Source organism: Pteropus alecto, unplaced genomic scaffold, assembly GCF_000325575.1.
Source record: "Pteropus alecto unplaced genomic scaffold, ASM32557v1 scaffold94, whole genome shotgun sequence".
NCBI lineage: Eukaryota > Metazoa > Chordata > Mammalia > Chiroptera > Pteropodidae > Pteropus > Pteropus alecto.
This window is the reverse complement of record NW_006437736.1, coordinates 7,705,181-7,723,700: the sequence shown is the minus strand read 5'-3', so window position 1 is coordinate 7,723,700 and position 18,520 is coordinate 7,705,181. Positions and strand designations below refer to the sequence as shown.

Genomic DNA, 18,520 nt, shown 5'->3' with positions numbered 1-18,520 from the left:
GTTTATTATCTGTTTCATTCTGGAGCTTGATGGAGATTTCCATTGGTGTCTGATTATTTCTACATATTTTAATTGCCACATGAATACATAAGATTAACTCTTCTCCTTCAACCCCATAGGAGTGGTTAAGGGATAATACTGTAGATTTTCTTTTTGTATCACCCTCGACCCTACCCTCTTTTGAACAAAGGAAGAGAAAGATAGTTTTCAGCCTTTACTAGTTCTCTATGAAGCTTTTGGTAAAATGTATTCGAAATCAAGATTACTTCTTTAAAAACCAGCAAGATCTTGGGGAGGGGATACATAATTTATTTGGTTTCATGGCTTCTGCTGTTACTTTTATATCTCCCAAGTCAGACTCTCTAGTTCTAAATTTATTTGCTCTTAGTATGACATCTTCAACATTCTGGATATTTTCTCTTGAGTATTACTGAAACCAGAGTCAACACATTCCCATGCAAGCCAACTCTTCAATTATTCCTGTGTTGAGTAAATATGTAGTCTATGCCAGGCCCTGTTTAGTTGCCCAGTTTCTAACAATGACACCATCTCTTCCCATCACTGAGACTTGGCGCCCTAGAGGTATCTTTGACCCACTGTCTTCAAGGACTCCAAATCCTTTTGATTCTATTATTTATTTATGCGCTCCACCAGTTCAGTGAATATTTGTTGAACACCATGTGTCAGGCACTTGAGATACAATCACAAAACAGATAAAAAGTCCTCTTCTTGCAAAGTTTACATTTTAGCAGAGGGAGAACATCTGGACACATGCCCGGCATACATGGGGAATGGCAAGGAAGCCTGGCTAGTTGAGCAGTGTGTGCAAGGGGAGAATAATTAGGCAATGTCAGGGGCTTGGTAGTAGGGGGCTAGATCATAAAGGGCCTTGTGGACATTGTAAGGCCTTTGGTTCCATTGCAAGGGACTCTTGAAATGTCTTTTGGGAAACATCTTTTGTCATTCCCCTCTACCACCAGCCTCTTTCATGCCCTCGTTCACCCAAGATTGTATGGCTTGAGCAGGTTTCTAGTAGGACCACCATTCTCTTCTTCCTTTTTTTATCCTGTATCTTGCTGCCAAATTAATTTTTCTGAAAATATTCATTCCATATTCAGCTAGTATTAGTACCTGCTATGATCAAGGAACCATTAGGTAATAGGGATATGGCAAAAATAGGAAGATATATTTCATGCTCTCCTGTCATTAGGAAGACCAATTTAAACCATGCGATTATACAAGTAATTATATAGTTATAGCTACATGGTTATATGACTGACATTGAGCAGGTTACTTAGCCTTTCTGCCTCAGTTTTATTAATAGTATCTACCCTATGGAGTTGTGCCAGTTAGGTAAAGTAACATGGTAAGTGCTTATGTAAATGTCAGCTAGAGTCTACACTCCTTCACTAGGTATTCAGAGCCACGTGTTTACCTGGCAGCTTTATCTGCAGCTGCCTGCCCCAACCACACTGTTCTTCCTCCTTTAGACTGACCAACCTCCTTGTTATCTCTTCAACATGATCATTTCTGCCCACCCGATCTTTGATCTTACTTTGATCTCTAGTGATATGCACTCTGGTATTCACCTGAATTTTTCCTGTTCAGGGCTCACTTACAAGTTTCAACTTTTCATGGAGTCTTTCCTATAAGTTCAGCACCACCAGTCCTACATTTCTTAATGTCTGTTCAACACAAGGCTGTCCTGGTAATTGAATGAGATTATAAACTTCTTGTTTTATACCTGCTGCATATCCCTTTCATACCTAGCACAGTGTTGGTTCGATATATAGTTGACATGTCGTACATTTTTATTAAAATTATGACCATTAAACATGTCTTATTTTCTCATTTATAGTATGTATAGTACACTCCTGGCTCACAAAAAACTACATATAAGAAATTTTGCTGCCGAAAGCTTTACTTTTTTGATGAGAAAGGTTAGTCTGATATTTATATATTTATCGCTCCTTAATCCTCAAGAATCTGATGAACAGACGCTGATATCTTTTATACTGTGGTTATTATGAACTAATGCTTTATACACACACACACAGACACACACAGAAACCTCTAAATATTAAGTTTATCTCACCATAAGGTATAGTCTTTGCTCACTAATGTGAAATAATTTGGGTCATTCTTTTATTGTTATTTAGGGTTTTGGTAACTTTCAGAGTGTGTGTGTGTGTGTGTGTGTATGTGCGCACGTGCACCTGCATGCACGTGTGTACACACACGTGTATAAAGAATCCCCTAATTCAAGTCAGTAAATACATGAACAGTGGGATTAACGGGAATTTTATACTGATTTCTTGGAAGGAACTGATTGCAGCATCATTCGTGTTTATTTCCATAGTATAGTATAGAGAGTTTTTATAATAAAACACACACATTGGCATTAAATTTGTTTTATACTCATAAAATACAAGTATATGATTTTCTATAAAAGACAGAATGTTGCCTTATGTAGTTTTTCTTGATACTTCCCTTATACCAGTGAATTATTCTTTTTTGTGACATTGCAAGTGATACTATACCATTACAGTAGTGTGAGACATTACAAATGTCTATTCCTTTTAGAATTTTGTCCTCATTATATTTAAATATGAATCTGTAGAATAGCAGATTTTTTTCATTTGGATACGTTTATGTTATAAATACAATTTTTCACTTACATTTTGTGTTTTAGGTTACTGATAAAAACGGACTTTTCAATTTAATGTTTCTTGATCTTGATGAACATCCAGAAAAGATAGAAGGAGTTGGACAGTTGCTCTTTGAAATGTGCAAAGGAGTGAGAAATATGTTTCACTCCTGTACAGGAAAGGTAAATAATTGGGAGGAATACTGAGTCTGTGTGAAAGGGATTAAAAAAATAGAAAAGACTTACTGAAATGATGGAGGGAAGATAGCGTAGAATGAATAACACTGACTGGGGAGCTTTAAGACTTTAATAGCAATGCTTACCTAATGTAGGTTCTGGGTCACTAAGTATTTTTACTTACAAAATCATTGCTTTCTTCATCCTAGATCCTAGAAGGTAACATCAATTGATTAATGAGCAAAAGTGGGTGGAGAGTAGGCAGTCGTACAATAAAATTCCTCATCCTCTTTTGGAAATTCCTTTGGGTCAGTTAACTTAACCATCAACATTTTTATATCTTTGATTATTCCTATGTAAGATTTTAAGGTAGCTAATATAATCAGAATGGAAAAATCACAGTGTAATACTTTAAAATGAGGGTTTACATGTTTATTTGAATGACTCTTGGATTCCCATAGGCGGTGAAGCTAATTTTGCAAAAGCTAGGACCAGTTACTGAAACAGAAATTCAACTACCATGGATTTTAGTTGGCGAAACACTCAAAAACATGGTCAGATCCACTGCATTCTATATCTACAAGGAACATTTTGGTACATTTTTCGAATGTTTGCAAGTAAGTTCTAATTTTACAGGATTTGTATGTGATGAGGAGTCCAAGCATTGATCGTTATTACTCTTAGTTTAGCAGACCATTTTTGAAGATTGTATTTTATAATTGTCCTTATACGTTTACATATGTCTTAGGATTTTCCTTCCCTCCGCCCCCTGTACTATTTTTATTTGATATGCTATTTTGAGATGCAGTGGAGCATAGTGGTTGAGAGGACCAGCTTTGGAGCCAGACTGCCTCCGTGTGAGTCTTGGCTTTGTCAGTTATTGTTAGTATGACGTGGGGAAGTTATCTAAGTCTCTGTTCCCCAGTCTCGTCATCTGGTAAATGGGCTAATAATACTCCCTCCTTCATGGTCAGCATGAGGATTGTGAGGAGATGCTTATAAAGAATTTAACACTGTGCACTCAGAAATGTTAGCTGTTACTATCCTTATTGACTCCCAAGAAATGTGTCTTTTTCTTTCAAAGCGAATGAATGAAAATTTGAACTGTTTCATACAGTACTTTCACTATTTGATTAAAAGATGAGTTTGATATTTTATAGTTATCTTCTCTGTTATATATTTTTTCTGTTAAATTCTTTGCAGGAATCACTCCTGGATCTACATACAAGAGTAACCACAAGTAACTGTGGTGAAAGTTCTGAGCAGATTAAGAGGTTATTAGAAACATATCTGATACTTGTGAAACATGGAAGTGGATCAAAGATAACCAAGCCTGTTGATGTTTGTAAGGTGAGTTGTCAACTTTATTTGCTTCAAGTCTGTTCGTTAAAAGCTTACTGCTAGGTGTGCATTATTTTTTCTTTTGTTTTACAGGTATTAGCTCAAACATTAAAAATAGCCAGTCTCTCCACATCTTGCCGGAAGACCCTCTTGGATGTAATTTCTGCTTTGGTCCTAGGTGAAAATGTTTTCTTGCCAGAGACCCTCATCAAAGACACCATAGGAAAAGTAATTTACTTCAGTAAATATTAATTGAGTAGTTAATATGTTTAGCATTATATAAGCCTCTTGGGGAATATAAACGAAGCATAGCAAAGGCTCTGCCTTTGGGGAATTTATAATCTTGTTAAGGAGATGTGAATTGCAAGCTATAATTGAAATAAGCAAAACAAAGTGTGATAAAAAGCTAAATCTGTTCAGCGGATATTCATGAAATATGCATAGCTTTCCAATGTGCCGGCTATGGACTAGATGGACACCATGAGTGGACACTATGGTGCCTATGATTGTTAGGGAAGTGGGGCCCTGGGAGTGAGTAGTCACAATCTGTTAAACTAATCTGTTGATGTCATATTGAAACATAATGGTTAATTCCATCTGGAGTTGAGGAACAGAGATTGCTTTTCAGAGGACTTGAATTTTGGGATGGTACTTGAAGGTTAAGTAGCAGTCTGCCAGTCAGGGAAGAGGTTAAAAACTAGGAGAGGAAACGGTGAAGACGTGTTCAAAAATATATGCCATCTAGGCATATGGACACATGAAGAAGTGTGTTGTATATCAGCAAGGCTCTGCTCGGATTTTAAAAGAGGTTGGATGCTATCCTGCAAGTATTGGAGGGCGCTGGAAAAATTTTAATCAGGAAAAGGATTTGATGAGATTTGCATTTTTGTGAGTTTAGAAGATGGATTGGAGGAAAGTGGGATTAAAAATAGAAAGATCAGTTTGGTTCTTTTTAGCTTCATGGATTGCAGCAGTGTAAAGTATAGAGGAAGGTGTAAAATCGTGCTGCTTGCTCTTCCATAATTCTCTGTAGCCGGGAGAGAATTGAGCTGCTCTTAGGCGGAACCAGTGCCCTTTGCTTGTGTATAAGTTCCTATGGAGAAGGCCTTGCATTGGACAGAATACTGGTTGAAATGTGTCCACCACTCCTTTACTCTAGCTGCTTTCCAGAGGAAAAGTCAGTGCCTGTGTCTCCCACCTGGATGTGTCCATCTTCACAGAGGCAAATTCAGCAGTCAAGTTCTTTTTTTTGCCTCCCGTGACTATATGAACTTATACTCTTTCCTGCTTGCAAGTGAGAGGTCCTTGAAGATTTTGGATGTTTTTTATTTTCGGGAATGGGGAAAGTACTCTCTGTGTACTTAAATTAATATTTTTTACTTGTGGTCCACAGATTTTTGAGAGCCAATTTGAAAGACGTTTAATTTTGGATTTTTCTGAAGTCATGTTTGCTATGAAGCAGTTTGAGCAGGTGAGAAGGATATTACATTAAGTTTTGGATTTGTTTTGTTTTTAATATGTCATGATAAAATAAAATTTAAAATCCTGTTTTGTTTTGTTTTGTTTTTTTTTTTTAAGAAAAACAACATAAGTATTAGATGTTTTAGTCCCTATATTTTTAAAGCAATTATATTCCAATTTTAGGTCACAAGTGAAATTTTATTCCATACTCAAAGGCATTTAAAATAGTATTAGGTAGCCAGCTTGCTTTTAAATGCTTCTTTAGGAAGTTATAGAACCACTTAGTAAAATTGAATTTAAAAAAAACAGTTTAAGGAACTTCTATGTAAATTCAAAGCAGAGAAAAATAGTTTCTGAAACACTTTGCATTGGAGGAATGTTGCAGATTCCTTTCATTGCTAAAAAGTAGATACCTGATGGAAAGAGGTAGAACTCTTTCTTCTGAAATCCTGAGTTTATTTTATCCTTTCCCCTCTCCCCCATCAAACATTTGCCGCTCCTTGTAAATAATCTTAAAGTTATCTTCATGGAAGCTATCTCTGTATCTGTTCTCTCATTTTTCCCTTTAGTCTTTAATAATACATGTTATCATTTGCCTTCAAAAAACATCTTTGTACGTGTCCTATTCTGTTCCTTCCTGCCCAGCGAGAGCCCTTTATCTCACTCTGGGTTTCTTAACAACAACATCTTTTCCTTCTTCCCTGTTTCCTTTGGTCTTTTTTAAAATATCTTATTTTTATCAGAGTACTCTATGTCTTTTAAAAAGTGAAAGAGAGCTAAAGGTAATCACTTGATTTCCACTCTCATCTTACTTGCCAGGAACAAACACATCTAATGATTTTTAACTTTTTTCTGGTATTTACTTTCTATTTTTAAATCATCTGAACTTAACTGCTTTTCCCTTATTTCTTAGTTTTAGTCCTCATCTGTAGACTTCTTCCTCTGGTAGATGGATTCTGGTCTTTTACACCTCTCATTTCCCAAATAGAGTTAGGTCATAAATTTTGGCTGACTTTATATTCACTATATACTTAATCGTTATTTTTCTTAAAAAGATGTATTTCATAATTATATTCCTTTCTTGTATAACTTCTTATTTTTCCTGAAATTGCCTCTTTCTTTAAAAACTGGAAATTGTTTCTTTTGAATAGCTGGTCAGTGAGTCTGTCTTTCAACAGCACTATAGAATGCCTTTTAACAAGGCAAATGGTCAGATAATTTAGCAGCTCATTTTTGTTTTTCCTTTCTTAGAGATGCTTTTCCTGGAGCAATTGAAATCTGAATAGGTGCCTTCTCTGCCCACTGCACAGATGTCACCTTAGAACTTCCTTTGCTTTTCTCTTGATTCATAGATCCCACGTCTTTCTCATGTTATATAGTTTATTCTCTTATTTTGATGAACATTCTTTAGAGGTTTCTTCAAAGGTGAATAAAAGTAAAATTTTGAGATTTAGTACATCAGAAAATGTCTTCTTTTCTCTTCACACTGTAATCCTACTATGCTGAGTATAGAATTCTAGATTCTGTCATTTACTTAGTTTCTCAGGCTTTGTTATCTTCTAGCTTACATTGTTCCTGTGGAGAGATCCGATGCCGTTCTTATTCCTGATCCTTTGTGATTTCTATTTTTTTCTGTGGAAGTGTTAGAATCTCCTTTTCATTAAGTGTTCTAAAATTTATGTATGTTAATAAGTGTGATTTTCTTATTTTTAGCTTTTTCTACCCAGCTTTCTCTTATATATTGAGAATTGCTTCTTAACTGATGATGCTACAGCCAAAGATGAAGCTCTGGCCATTTTGGCCAAGCTCGTTCTACACAAAGCAGCACCTCCCACTGCTGGCTCGATGGCGATTGAGAAGTACCCTCTGGTTTTCTCACGACAAATAGTGGGGTAAGTTCTAAATCATTGTTCCCTGTATTGTTAGTAGGATTACCCATTTGAAAATAATGCATTAACAGTACTGTAAAAAATGAAGATCTGTATGTATTAACTGGAAAGATGTTCACACTGTCATGTGAAAAAAGCAAGTTGTAGAATAGTACATGAAGTATAATCCCATTTTGCAAAGTTAAAAGGCGTATGTAAGCACAGGAAAACATAGAAGATACACAGACAGGTTAAGTTGGTTAATGTCAGGAGGATGGTAAGTAAGTGAAAGACATGACTATTAAATTTTTTAACACTTTATTTGAAAATAATTATATATTCATGCAATTGTGAGAAATAGTGCACAGAGGTTCCATATACTCCTCACTCGTTTTTCCCAGTGATGACATCTTATGTAAGTTTAATATCACAACTCGAAAATTGACATTGGTACAATCCATTGACCTCATTCAGATTTTCCTGTTTTATATGCTTGTGTATGTAAATGGACATATAGTTCTATGCAATTTTATCACGTGTGTATTCATAACTATCAGCAGAGTCAAGATACAGAGCCATTCCCTCACTGCAGGATCTTTTGTGCTACTTTTTGATAGCCACACTCATCCTGCTGCTCCCTATTGCAGCTCTAACCCCTGGCAACCACTAATCTATTCTCCATTTTTATAATTTTGTCATCTTAAGAATATTATATAAATGGAATTATATAGTACAACTTTTAAGATTGGCTTTTTTTGCTCAACACAATTCCCTTGGGACCTGTCCAAGTTGTGTGTATCAGCAATGCATTCCTTTTTATATCCAATGTCTTTTCTTGTGTTTATTGCTGGGTAGTATTGCATGATAAGGATATAGCAGTTTGTTTAAGTATTCACTTATTAAAAGACGTTTAGGTCATTCCTAGTTTGGGGCTATTATGAATAAAGCTGTTGTGAACATTCGTGGACATAGCTTTTTATTTCTCTAAGATAAATACCCAAAAGTGGACTCATTGGGTTATGTAGTAAGTGCATATTTAGTTTTATAAGAAACTGCCAAACAGTTTTCCGGAGTGGCTGTGCCACCTTAACATTCCCACCAGCAGTATGAGTGATCCAATTTCTCTGTATTCTCACTAGCACTGGATACTATCACTGTTTTTTTGTTTTGTTTTGTTTTTGTTTTTTGACTTTTACCAGTCCTATAGGACATAGTGATATCTCATTATAGTTTTAATTTGCATTTCTCTAATGGCCGATGATGTCGAACATCTTCCCATGTGCTTATTTACCTCCTCTTCAGTGAAATATCTGTTCATTTCCTTGGCTCATTTTCTAACTACTGTTTCTTTCTTTACTGTTGAGTTTTGAGAGTGCTTTATGTGTCCAAGGTACAAGTCCTTTTGTCAGATATGTGGTCTACAGATATTTTTTTCCAGTCTGTAGCTTGTCTTTCTTAAAAATCTTAACAAGATTTTTCACAGAGCAAAGTTTTACATTTTGATGAGGTCCGGTTTATCAACTTTTCCTTTTATAGTTAATGCTTTTGATATCTAGTCTAAGACTTCTGCCTAGCTGTTGGGCCCAAATATTTTCTCCTATTTTTCTAAAAGTTTTATAGTTTTATGTTTTACATTGAAGTCCATGATCCATTTTGAGTTTATTTTTATATGAGGTATGAGGTTTAGGTCAAGTTTCTTTTTTTGCCTTTGGATGTCCACTGCTCTGACATTTGTTGAAAAGGCTTTTCTTCCTCATTGAACTGCTTTTGTACCTTCTCAAAAATCAGTTGGGCATATATTTGTGTGTCTATTTCTGGATTTTTTATTCTTTTCCATTAACCTATGTCTATCCTGTTCTAATACCACTCTGTCTTATTACTATAGCTATAAAGTAAGTCAAAATCTTGAAAAAAAAATTATTTCACTTTTTTCTTTTTCAAAATTGTTTCAGCTATACCTATTCCTTTGCCTTTTTTTTTTTTTTTTTTTAAGGCGAGGCAACCCTTGGTTGACCTCACAGATTACAAGGACCCCGTCAGCTTATAATTCCTTATTTTTTTATTTTATTTGTTTTTTTACACCTATAGCACCTGGTCTTCCTACGTGGTCTCCCATCCAAGTACTAACCAGGCCTGACCCTGCTTAGCTTCCGAGATCGGGCTGAATTGGGCTTGTTCAGGGTAACTTGGCCGTAGATTCCTCTGCCTTTCTATATAAATTTTAGAAGAAATTTGTCTTTGTCTACAAAAAAAAAAAAGAAAACTTGGATTTTGTTTAGAATTGCATTAAATCTAAAGATCAATTTGGAGAGAATTGACATTTCCCTAAGGATACACAAAACTGTTAACTTTATGTCAGGGGACTAGTAAGAGGAAGAGAGAAGTGACTATTAACTTTTAGATTATATACCTTTGCATTGTTTGTAGAAAGGGCCATGGATTACTTTCCTAATTCTATTAAAAACTATGCATACTCTTTCAAACTTGAAAACAAAGTTTATATAAGTATGTGAGAGGATTCTGCTTATCATTTTTAAAATAGTTGTAGTGGGTATGCTTCTAGAAATTATAGATCAGGAAACCAGTTTCTTTAACATTCCTACACATTTATATACATAGGAGTACACAGGAATCGTTTTCTTATTTCTCTTGGATTAGTTAGACCTGTCGCTGCATTCCTTGAGTTTGTGCTGAATTATCAGCTTTGAAGCATCACAGCGTCCCTTGAGGTGGGTGTCATTGTCCCCACAGTCACACAGCAGAGTTACTTTTTGAGTCTGATCAACTTGGGATTCTGGAGGAACCTATCTTCTTTACATGTCCCTCTTCTGCCAACCTTAAAAATAACTTCTCTCTCAAAACATGTATACCAATAGGATCCTGTTGGTGTTCTACTTTGCTGAGCTCTGATTCCTGAGGAAGAGGTAATGAAAAACCCCTGTAGAATTATTTCCTTGGAACTTTCTCTTGACTTTGCCATACCACGCCACTCTCCAACAGGCAGATTCCTTGCAAGTGGCCAAAACTTCAGTTCTGGGCAATGGGAATGAGCTGCTTTGTTGGCTTCCATGAGGTGAAGCCAAGGGCCCTACTGAGGCTGCAGGTCACACCTTCTCAGGCACCTTCGTGAATGTTCTTAGTCACACCCCATCCATGTGAAGAGACTCTTCAGAAGATAAATTTACTCTGTCATTTGACAGATATTTATTGTGTTAGGCACTGTTCTAGGCACTGGGGCACAACAATGAAGAAGAAAAAGGTTCCTTCTTTTGAGGAGATGACGCTCTTGGGAGGGTATGTGAGGCGAATAAACAAAGACAATTTTAGATAATGATAAAAAGAAAAATAAAACAGAGTCTTGAGAGGAAATGTGAATGGTGAAGCTGCACTACACCTCTCCGAGAGGGAACATTTGAGCCAATGATGAAGGATTCAGCCTTGCCAAGAAAGGGTAGGTGAAAGGCTTTCCAGGCAGAGGGAAGGGTTACTGCAAAGGCTCTGGAACAGGGATAAGCCCAGTATGTTAGAGGAACAAAGAGAAAGCCTGTGTGAGTAAAGAGCATTGAGCAAGGAGGAGATTGGAATGACAGGAAGTGAGAAAAGTAGACGAGTGTCAGATCACATAGGACCTTACAGAATGAGGTAGGGGGTGTAAATTTATTGGAGGAGCTCATTGGCAGATGTGATGAAGCAGGGGAATGACTTGGCAACTATAAGACTCACTTTTAAAATTCATCTTTATATTTTATTTGTAAAATTTTTGCAGATTGTTGAGTCATGGTTAGTACTTGAAAGACTATCAAGATGTAGTGACTTTTAGAAATTGCTAATGGAATCAACTCATAATTTTCAAGCATTCAATATTCCATTAAGTAGGAAACAAGAGAGAAGACAACTTTTCAGTTAATTTTAATGATAAATAGGATACAGAAATAAAAATCCAATATTCCACTTCTGTGGTGTAACAAGCTAAGCAAACTGGACATGGAGGATAAATTATAAAAGCAAATCATTTTACATGTTTCTGTGGTTTTTCTTTTGATTAGGTTTTTGTGTTAAAGAAGGCTGAAGTATATAATTCATTTGCAAAAATAAAAATAGACAAATAAGAATAGTGCCAAAGTAACAGATACTTAAAACTGAATGTCATATCAGAGAACATCATTGAGTAACCATTTATCAGATTAAAGCTGCAGAGAAAGTTACTTCTAAATCATAATCATTTTAGTAACAGATGTCGATTCATCATCGTAACTTTGCGACATCATTCTACAATTTGTGAAGTGCAATAGTCCCCCCATATCTGTGAAGAATTCATTCTAAGACCCCAAGTAGTTGCCTGAAACCTCCAATAGTACCAAACCTTATATACAATGTGTTTTTTACCGTCCATACATACCTATGATAAAGTTTTATTTATAAATTAGGCACAATAAGAGATTAATAACAATAATAAAATAAAACAATTATAGTGTAATTAAAGTTATGTGAATGTGTCCTCTCTCAAAATATCTTATTGTACTGTACTCACCCTTCTTGTTATGATACAAGATGATAAAATGCCTTGTTGAGAACTTGCACTTTTTCAATTAAAGGAGGCACTTTTTGGCTTTTTGACAATTCCAAATTGCCAGTATCACTACCCTTGTGCTTAGCGCTATTAAGTAAAATAAGGATTACTTAAACAAACACTGATATCTCAACAGTTGATCTGATAGCTGAGACAGCTTTTAAGTGACCAACAGGCAGGTGGTGTCTGTCATGTAGGGAAGCTGGACAAAGAGATGATTCACATCCTGGGTGGCATGGAGCATGATAGTATGTGATTTCATCACACTAAGAACACACAATTTAAAACTTATGAATTGTTTGTTTATGGAATTTCCTAACAAAACCACAGATAACGGCAGGACTACTGTAGTAAAATTTATGTCTAAAGGGAAAAGGAGGATGGAAGAAGTCGGTTTATTCCAATAAATTACCTCTCCAGTTCTTAAAAACGTGTCCATCAGCACAAAATTCAAAAATAAAATTTAAAACTAGAAGAGACTTTAAGTTATAAAGCAAATTAAAATAGAAAATAGATGAAAATAGAACCAATAAGTAAAATTAGTGAAAATCAATAAACAATGCACATTTGTTTAGTTTATATTTAGTTGGTTATCAGTTCTTTCGTCTCCCCAAATGCTCTATGCATGGAAAGGAACCTAATTTTATTTCAAACTTCTTAGGTCAAGAGCAATCACATTCTCTTCTATTTTAAACATTTGTTTCTCTTTTCTTCTTTCAGATCCTTTATAAAGCAGAAGATGACCAGATCCAAGGGAGAAAAGGCACAGATCCCTGTATTGAACCATCTGTTATCTATCATTCAGTTACCCCCAAATAAAGATACTGCTTATCTTTCACACTCTTGGACAGCCCTTGTTGTGTTACCTCATATCAGGTAAGAAAATAACACTCTTTTATTTTGAAAAAGATAACTTAGCATGCTGATTAAAACCTTTTATTAACCATTCCTTCCTCTTCCATGAAAAAAGCCATACTAGTTTGAATTTTTCCCTTTTTCTCCCCACTTCTTGGACAGACCTCTTGAGAAAGAGAAGGTGATACCACTAGTCGCATGCTTCATAGAGTCACTCTTCATGACTGTTGACAGAGGGAACTTTGGAAAAGGTGAGTTACAATCTTATTTGTTCTCTACTCTTTCTTTTCTGGCTTAACCCCCTATATGATAAATAAGGAAAAAAGAGGGTAAGAGGGAGGCATTGTACTTTTACTTCATAATGTGGTGACTGAGTCATGACTGCTCGAATATAAGCTGAATCTGAAGGTAAAGTGTCAAAAAAGATGCCAAAGCCAAAGAAATAATACCCCCCTCATTCTCGAGCCCCAGCATGTGTCTTGTTCCCCATCTCCCACAGTATACCTGGTGTACACCTTAGGCTCCAGCATTTGCTAATCCTAAGCGAGACTTTCTTCTACAACCCTCTTAACTGCCCTTGCACATGAGTTCCTTCTTCCTGGAGTTCTTTCTAGATCTTTGTCATTTGATGAACTCTTATCTTTTAAAACTGAGCTCAAGCACATACACATCTAGGAAGGCTTCATGACCCTTCTAGGCAGAATTAGGCTGCCCTGCCCAAAACGCCATTTCCTGTTATGGACTTGTGTGTCTCCCCCCGACTAGCCTGAGAATAGCAATTTGAAAGTAGGTATTTTGTTTTATTCTAGCACAGTATATTTTTTGTATCACACGTATATAATAATTCATTCATTTAAATATTAACGTGCTAGATTCTATGTTAGATACCAAGCAGACATATTAGAGGAGTGAGTAGACTCACATTTCAAGTGCTCAGTTGCCACATGCAACTACTGGCTACCACACTGGACTGTGGCTGCATATTGGCCCAAGTATAGAACATTTCTACCATAGCAGAAAGTTCTATTGGACAGCACTGTTCTGAAGTCTGGAGCAGGGGTTGACAAAAATTTTAGGTTAAATACTAGTTAGTAAATATTTTAGATTTTGTGGGCCACATTCAGTCTTTGTGATGTATTTTTTGTCTTTGGTTGTTTTTTGTTTTAAATAACCCTTTAAAAATATTTTTTAAAAAACAAACAAAAAACTAAACCAAAACAAAAAAACGTTCTTAGCTTGACAGTCATGTAAAAACAGATAACCTGCAAGATCTGATTTGCAGGCCATAGTTTGCCAACATCTGGTCTAGGATTAAATGACTGTATAATTAATATTAATAGAGTGGATTTTGAGTAGTAGTCATTGGATACGTGACTCCTTATATATTGGATGTGTAAAAGCAACATGAGTTTTATACAAAGATAATTTCTTAGTTTTTGAAAAGTCCGGGTCTCCTCCTCAAAAGTTCTAATAAGACTCAGAACCTTGTCTTTCTAGTTTCTTTGTATTATATTCTGACATTTGACAGGTAATTCTTTAAAAGGCTCAAATTTACTTAAGAAATTTGTATAAAAAGTGTTAGATAAATGAGATGTCTGCTAGTGATTGTGTCAAAGAAATAAGTAATATAGTTTCTTCTGTTTTTCTGCCCTTAGGAAATTTATTTGTTCTTTGTCAGGCTGTAAATACTCTGTTAAGTTTGGAAGAATCTTCTGAACTTCTTCATTTGGTTCCTGTGGAACGTGTGAAGAATTTAATATTGTGAGTAAACATATCTTCCATTTAGCTTAATAATGGGAAAAAAATGAAAGCTGCTGTTTTTGTGAAATCTTGGACATAATAAAAGTCCTGTTTTGATCTATTTTATCCCTGATCCTGTGTTTACATAGGAGATTTGGAATTGATTTAAACCCTCCAATTAAAATAGGTAAAATTTTAGACACCGTCTATAAATACAGGTTCATCTTTGTACAGGGGTGTTCTACTATGTGTATAAGCTAGTGTTACAGAATATAAAGGGTATGTAATGCTGATTGTTTCCAACCATAACACAGCACAGTGTTGTTGACCTTACACGCTCTCTGTTCTAGAACCCAGGAAGCCATGAATGCCGACTCTGGGTGGGGCCGGGGAAGTAGGGGGTTGCTGGCTTCAGCAGCAAAGAAGCATTATGGCTTAACAGAGTGAGGAATGAGTCATAGAAGAAAAGGACATAAAGGTTGGGGTGGCAGGCAGTGTATGACCTTTAGCCATTATAGGGCCTTGGCTTTTACTCTGAGTGAAAGGGGATCCAGGAGATATGGGGCAGGGAAATGACTTAGGTCTACATAAGATCACTCTGGCGGCTGTGTTGAGAAGAGACTGAAGGAGAATAACAGAGACCAGTTAGGATTTCATTACATTAACCATTTACCACCCCTATATCAAATAGCATTCATCCTCCTTGCCCTCTGCCACTACACCCCCATACCCCAGTCTCTCGGTCTTGCCTCCTTTCCCTGAGGAGTAAATTCCCTCTACCACACTCATCACTATCATACAGATTATTTATTATTTTATTTACTTACTACCTTCCCATTTTAGAATATAAGCTCTAGGAGGATAGGAACTTTGTCTTTTGTTTACTGCTATATCAAGAGTCTAGAAAAGTCATTGGCAAATAATAGGCACTCAGTAAATACTTGTTGAAGAAGGATGGCACATAGAGGTTAAGCAACTTGCCCAGGTTACACTGCTCTTGGTTGATGGGGCTGCTTCAAACCTGGGCTGCCCGACCCCAGAGCCTGTATCCTCCTCTGTGTAGCTTCCCTCATTAGCTCAGTGCCCAGCACAAGGAAAACAGTAACTATTATATCTCCTCCCCTATCCACAAATCCATTGTCATTTATGACCACATGGATTGAAAAGACAGCATTGCATTTTAGTCAGAATAGCACATTCTAATCCTGCCTCTGCCTCCAACTAGCTGTGTGTCCTGAGTACATCATTCACTATTGCTAGGCCACCAATTCTTCATCTCTAAAGTGGCACTAAATGAGCACATAAAACTTTTACCTGTTCCTTTTTACATTTCCTTCATAGGTGATAATCATTTGTAGTTTCTAGTATCATCTAAAGACTAGGGTTTGTGGTGCAATTTGGGTCTAATAAATTATCTTGTTGCAGAATGCTTCCTTTAGAGCCGTCTGTGCTGCTGTTGGCCGATCTCTATTATCAGAGATTATCCTTGTGTGGCTGCAAAGGGCCGCTTTCTGAGGAAGCTTTAATGGAATTATTTCCCCAGCTACAAGCGAACATTTCCACTGGCACATCCAAGGTAGGCTGTTTTGTGGTGTGTTCTCCATCTCTCTCTTTTGCTTCTGTATGCCAGTAGTTATCAGAGCTTTTTAATCAGAAAATGCTGCCGTGGGGTGGTTTCTGTATCAAGCACTAATTTCTAAACACTGACATACACAGTAATTGCATTAGGTCTAGTTGGGGAGCTTAATAAAAAACATAAATTCTGGGCCCTTACATTTCTGGTTCAGTATGGATAGAGTAGAACTGAAAAATCTGCATGGTTTTTTAAAGCTGGGTGATTCTGCTACTCATTCGGGTGTACAGGAATACCTGAATACATTATTTAGAAATAAAAATCGCTAATTTCAATGAAATTGTAAGCTTATATGGATCCTTTGCACTTATGTACAGAGATGCTTATAGTGACACAGTTCAAAGAAACAACATGGTTTTATGGGCAACCTCACCCTGTAAGTCTAGTCTGGTCATTAAGTGTTCCATACACCATTTGAAACAGATATTGGTTGGTTTTGAATTACTCTGAAAAGTAGTATATTTTTCATAATTCTATAAAATTTAGGTCTCACAATTAATCAGTTTCTTCTTATGTTTAAACTTTGGAGTTTGAAACATGCCTTTTACTTTTTTTTTAATTATTATTTTTTTTTATGGTGACATTAGTTAACGAAATCCAGTAAGTTTCAGCTGTACACTTTAACAGTAAGGTGTATATATATGTGTGTGTGTATGTCTGTATATTCTATTGTGTCTTTACAACCCAAGTCCAATTTCCTTCAACTACCATATATTTGATCCCCTTTATCCACTTCAACCTCTCCCTAAACCCTATATTTGACCTCCTTTACCCCATCTACCTCCCCCTTCCCCACAACCCCTACTCTATGGTAACCACCAGTCTATAGTCCATGTCCATGAGTCTCTGTTGCCTTTTACTTCTTTAGATTCGGCTTTTGACAATAAGGATCCTAAATCACTTTGAGGTTCGACTTCCGGAACTAAAGGAGGTATTTTAACTCATCAGTTTGGATGATTTTTTAAAAATGTAATTTGATGTTTATTTTTATTTCCAAAATGATAATTTTGTAGAAAATTCCAACACTATGTAAATATCATAAAAACTGAAAAAAAAATTTTGTAATTTTTACTCTAACTAACCCCCCAAAAAAAGGCCACCACTCAAAATCCAGTTAATTGGTGAATATTCTTTTAGATTTTTGTACATATACATCATTTAAACAAATGATGTCATGAAGGTTTTTCCATATTAGTACCTCTAATCCTACCTCATTTCTTTTAAAGTTTGAATAGCAGAACCAGTTTAAAATATTTAACCAGTTCCCCGTCAATGGATGCTTAGATGGGTTGGTTACTGTTTTTCGGAATTTCTAGTAATTCTACAGTAACCATCCTTCCACAGATATCTTTGTATATGGAAATATTTCCAAAACATGAATTATTACTTCTTGATGTAGAGGTAGAATTGTATAGCAAAAATACATATACATTTTCTTTATTTCAACATGTTGCCAATCATTTCAAGCCATTTTGAGAATTACTTTCCTGTTTTTTTCTTGTTATTTCTATGCTAGATACTAAACCTAAATTATCTGCCTGAAAGTAAATGGTATGAGGAAAATGTAATCATTTACTCCCCAAACGTGTTGCTTTTTTAACTTAAAACATTAACATATCCCACATTTGGTCACATTTAATGCTTTTTTTGGAAAATCAAAATACTGACATGACTCCTTGGTTTTCTTTGGATTGTTCAGGATGATGGGCTCTCAGAGCGTCAGTCTGCCTTTGCCATATTACGCCAGGCAGAACTTGTTCCCGCAACTGTGAATGATTACAGGGAGAAGCTTCTTCATCTGAGAAAACTAAGACATGATGTGGTACAGACTGCAGTCCCTGATGGGCCATTACAGGAGGTATAAAAATGTTCTTTTTTTTTTTTAACTAAATTTATGCGTTAAGATCCATTTGGCTGGCTTTTGAAAAGAGAAACATACCAAGCAGTCACACACGCACACACAAAAGAATTTTTAAAACTAGATAAAGCCTCAGTTGTTTTAGATGCTTTGAGTTAAATAGCTCTTCCAGCCTTTTCAACAATGGAAATAATTTACTGTCCCCCTTCTCCTGAAAATGTATGTAGCATGTGAAGATAGATAGGAAGTGGTGACAGGAAGACTCAATGTCAAGTTTAAAGCCTGATATCTTCTGCAGTTTGTTCATTGTTGCAGGACATCAGTCCTCTACCTTTTGTAGCAGGGATTTTCTGTTTATAGCCCTTGAAGA

At 36.0% G+C, this 18,520-nt stretch overlaps 1 protein-coding gene and 1 pseudogene across 1 annotated transcript in view; one reads left to right on the top strand and one right to left on the bottom strand.

The window, feature by feature from the left end:
* The window catches only part of UTP20 (UTP20, small subunit processome component), an 81,252-nt gene that overhangs the window by 6,229 nt on the left and 56,503 nt on the right, over nt 1-18,520 (top strand). Inside the window, exons 6-18 of the mRNA XM_006914553.3 lie at nt 1,859-1,940; nt 2,693-2,830; nt 3,286-3,441; nt 4,028-4,174; nt 4,259-4,393; nt 5,559-5,636; nt 7,340-7,518; nt 12,785-12,940; nt 13,082-13,170; nt 14,575-14,680; nt 16,085-16,235; nt 17,161-17,223; nt 17,992-18,150. Coding sequence (XP_006914615.1) covers nt 1,859-1,940; nt 2,693-2,830; nt 3,286-3,441; nt 4,028-4,174; nt 4,259-4,393; nt 5,559-5,636; nt 7,340-7,518; nt 12,785-12,940; nt 13,082-13,170; nt 14,575-14,680; nt 16,085-16,235; nt 17,161-17,223; nt 17,992-18,150 — 1,639 coding nt within the window. The remainder of the gene's footprint in view (nt 1-1,858; nt 1,941-2,692; nt 2,831-3,285; nt 3,442-4,027; nt 4,175-4,258; nt 4,394-5,558; nt 5,637-7,339; nt 7,519-12,784; nt 12,941-13,081; nt 13,171-14,574; nt 14,681-16,084; nt 16,236-17,160; nt 17,224-17,991; nt 18,151-18,520) is intronic.
* LOC112481933 lies at nt 9,574-9,692 on the bottom strand (annotated as a pseudogene).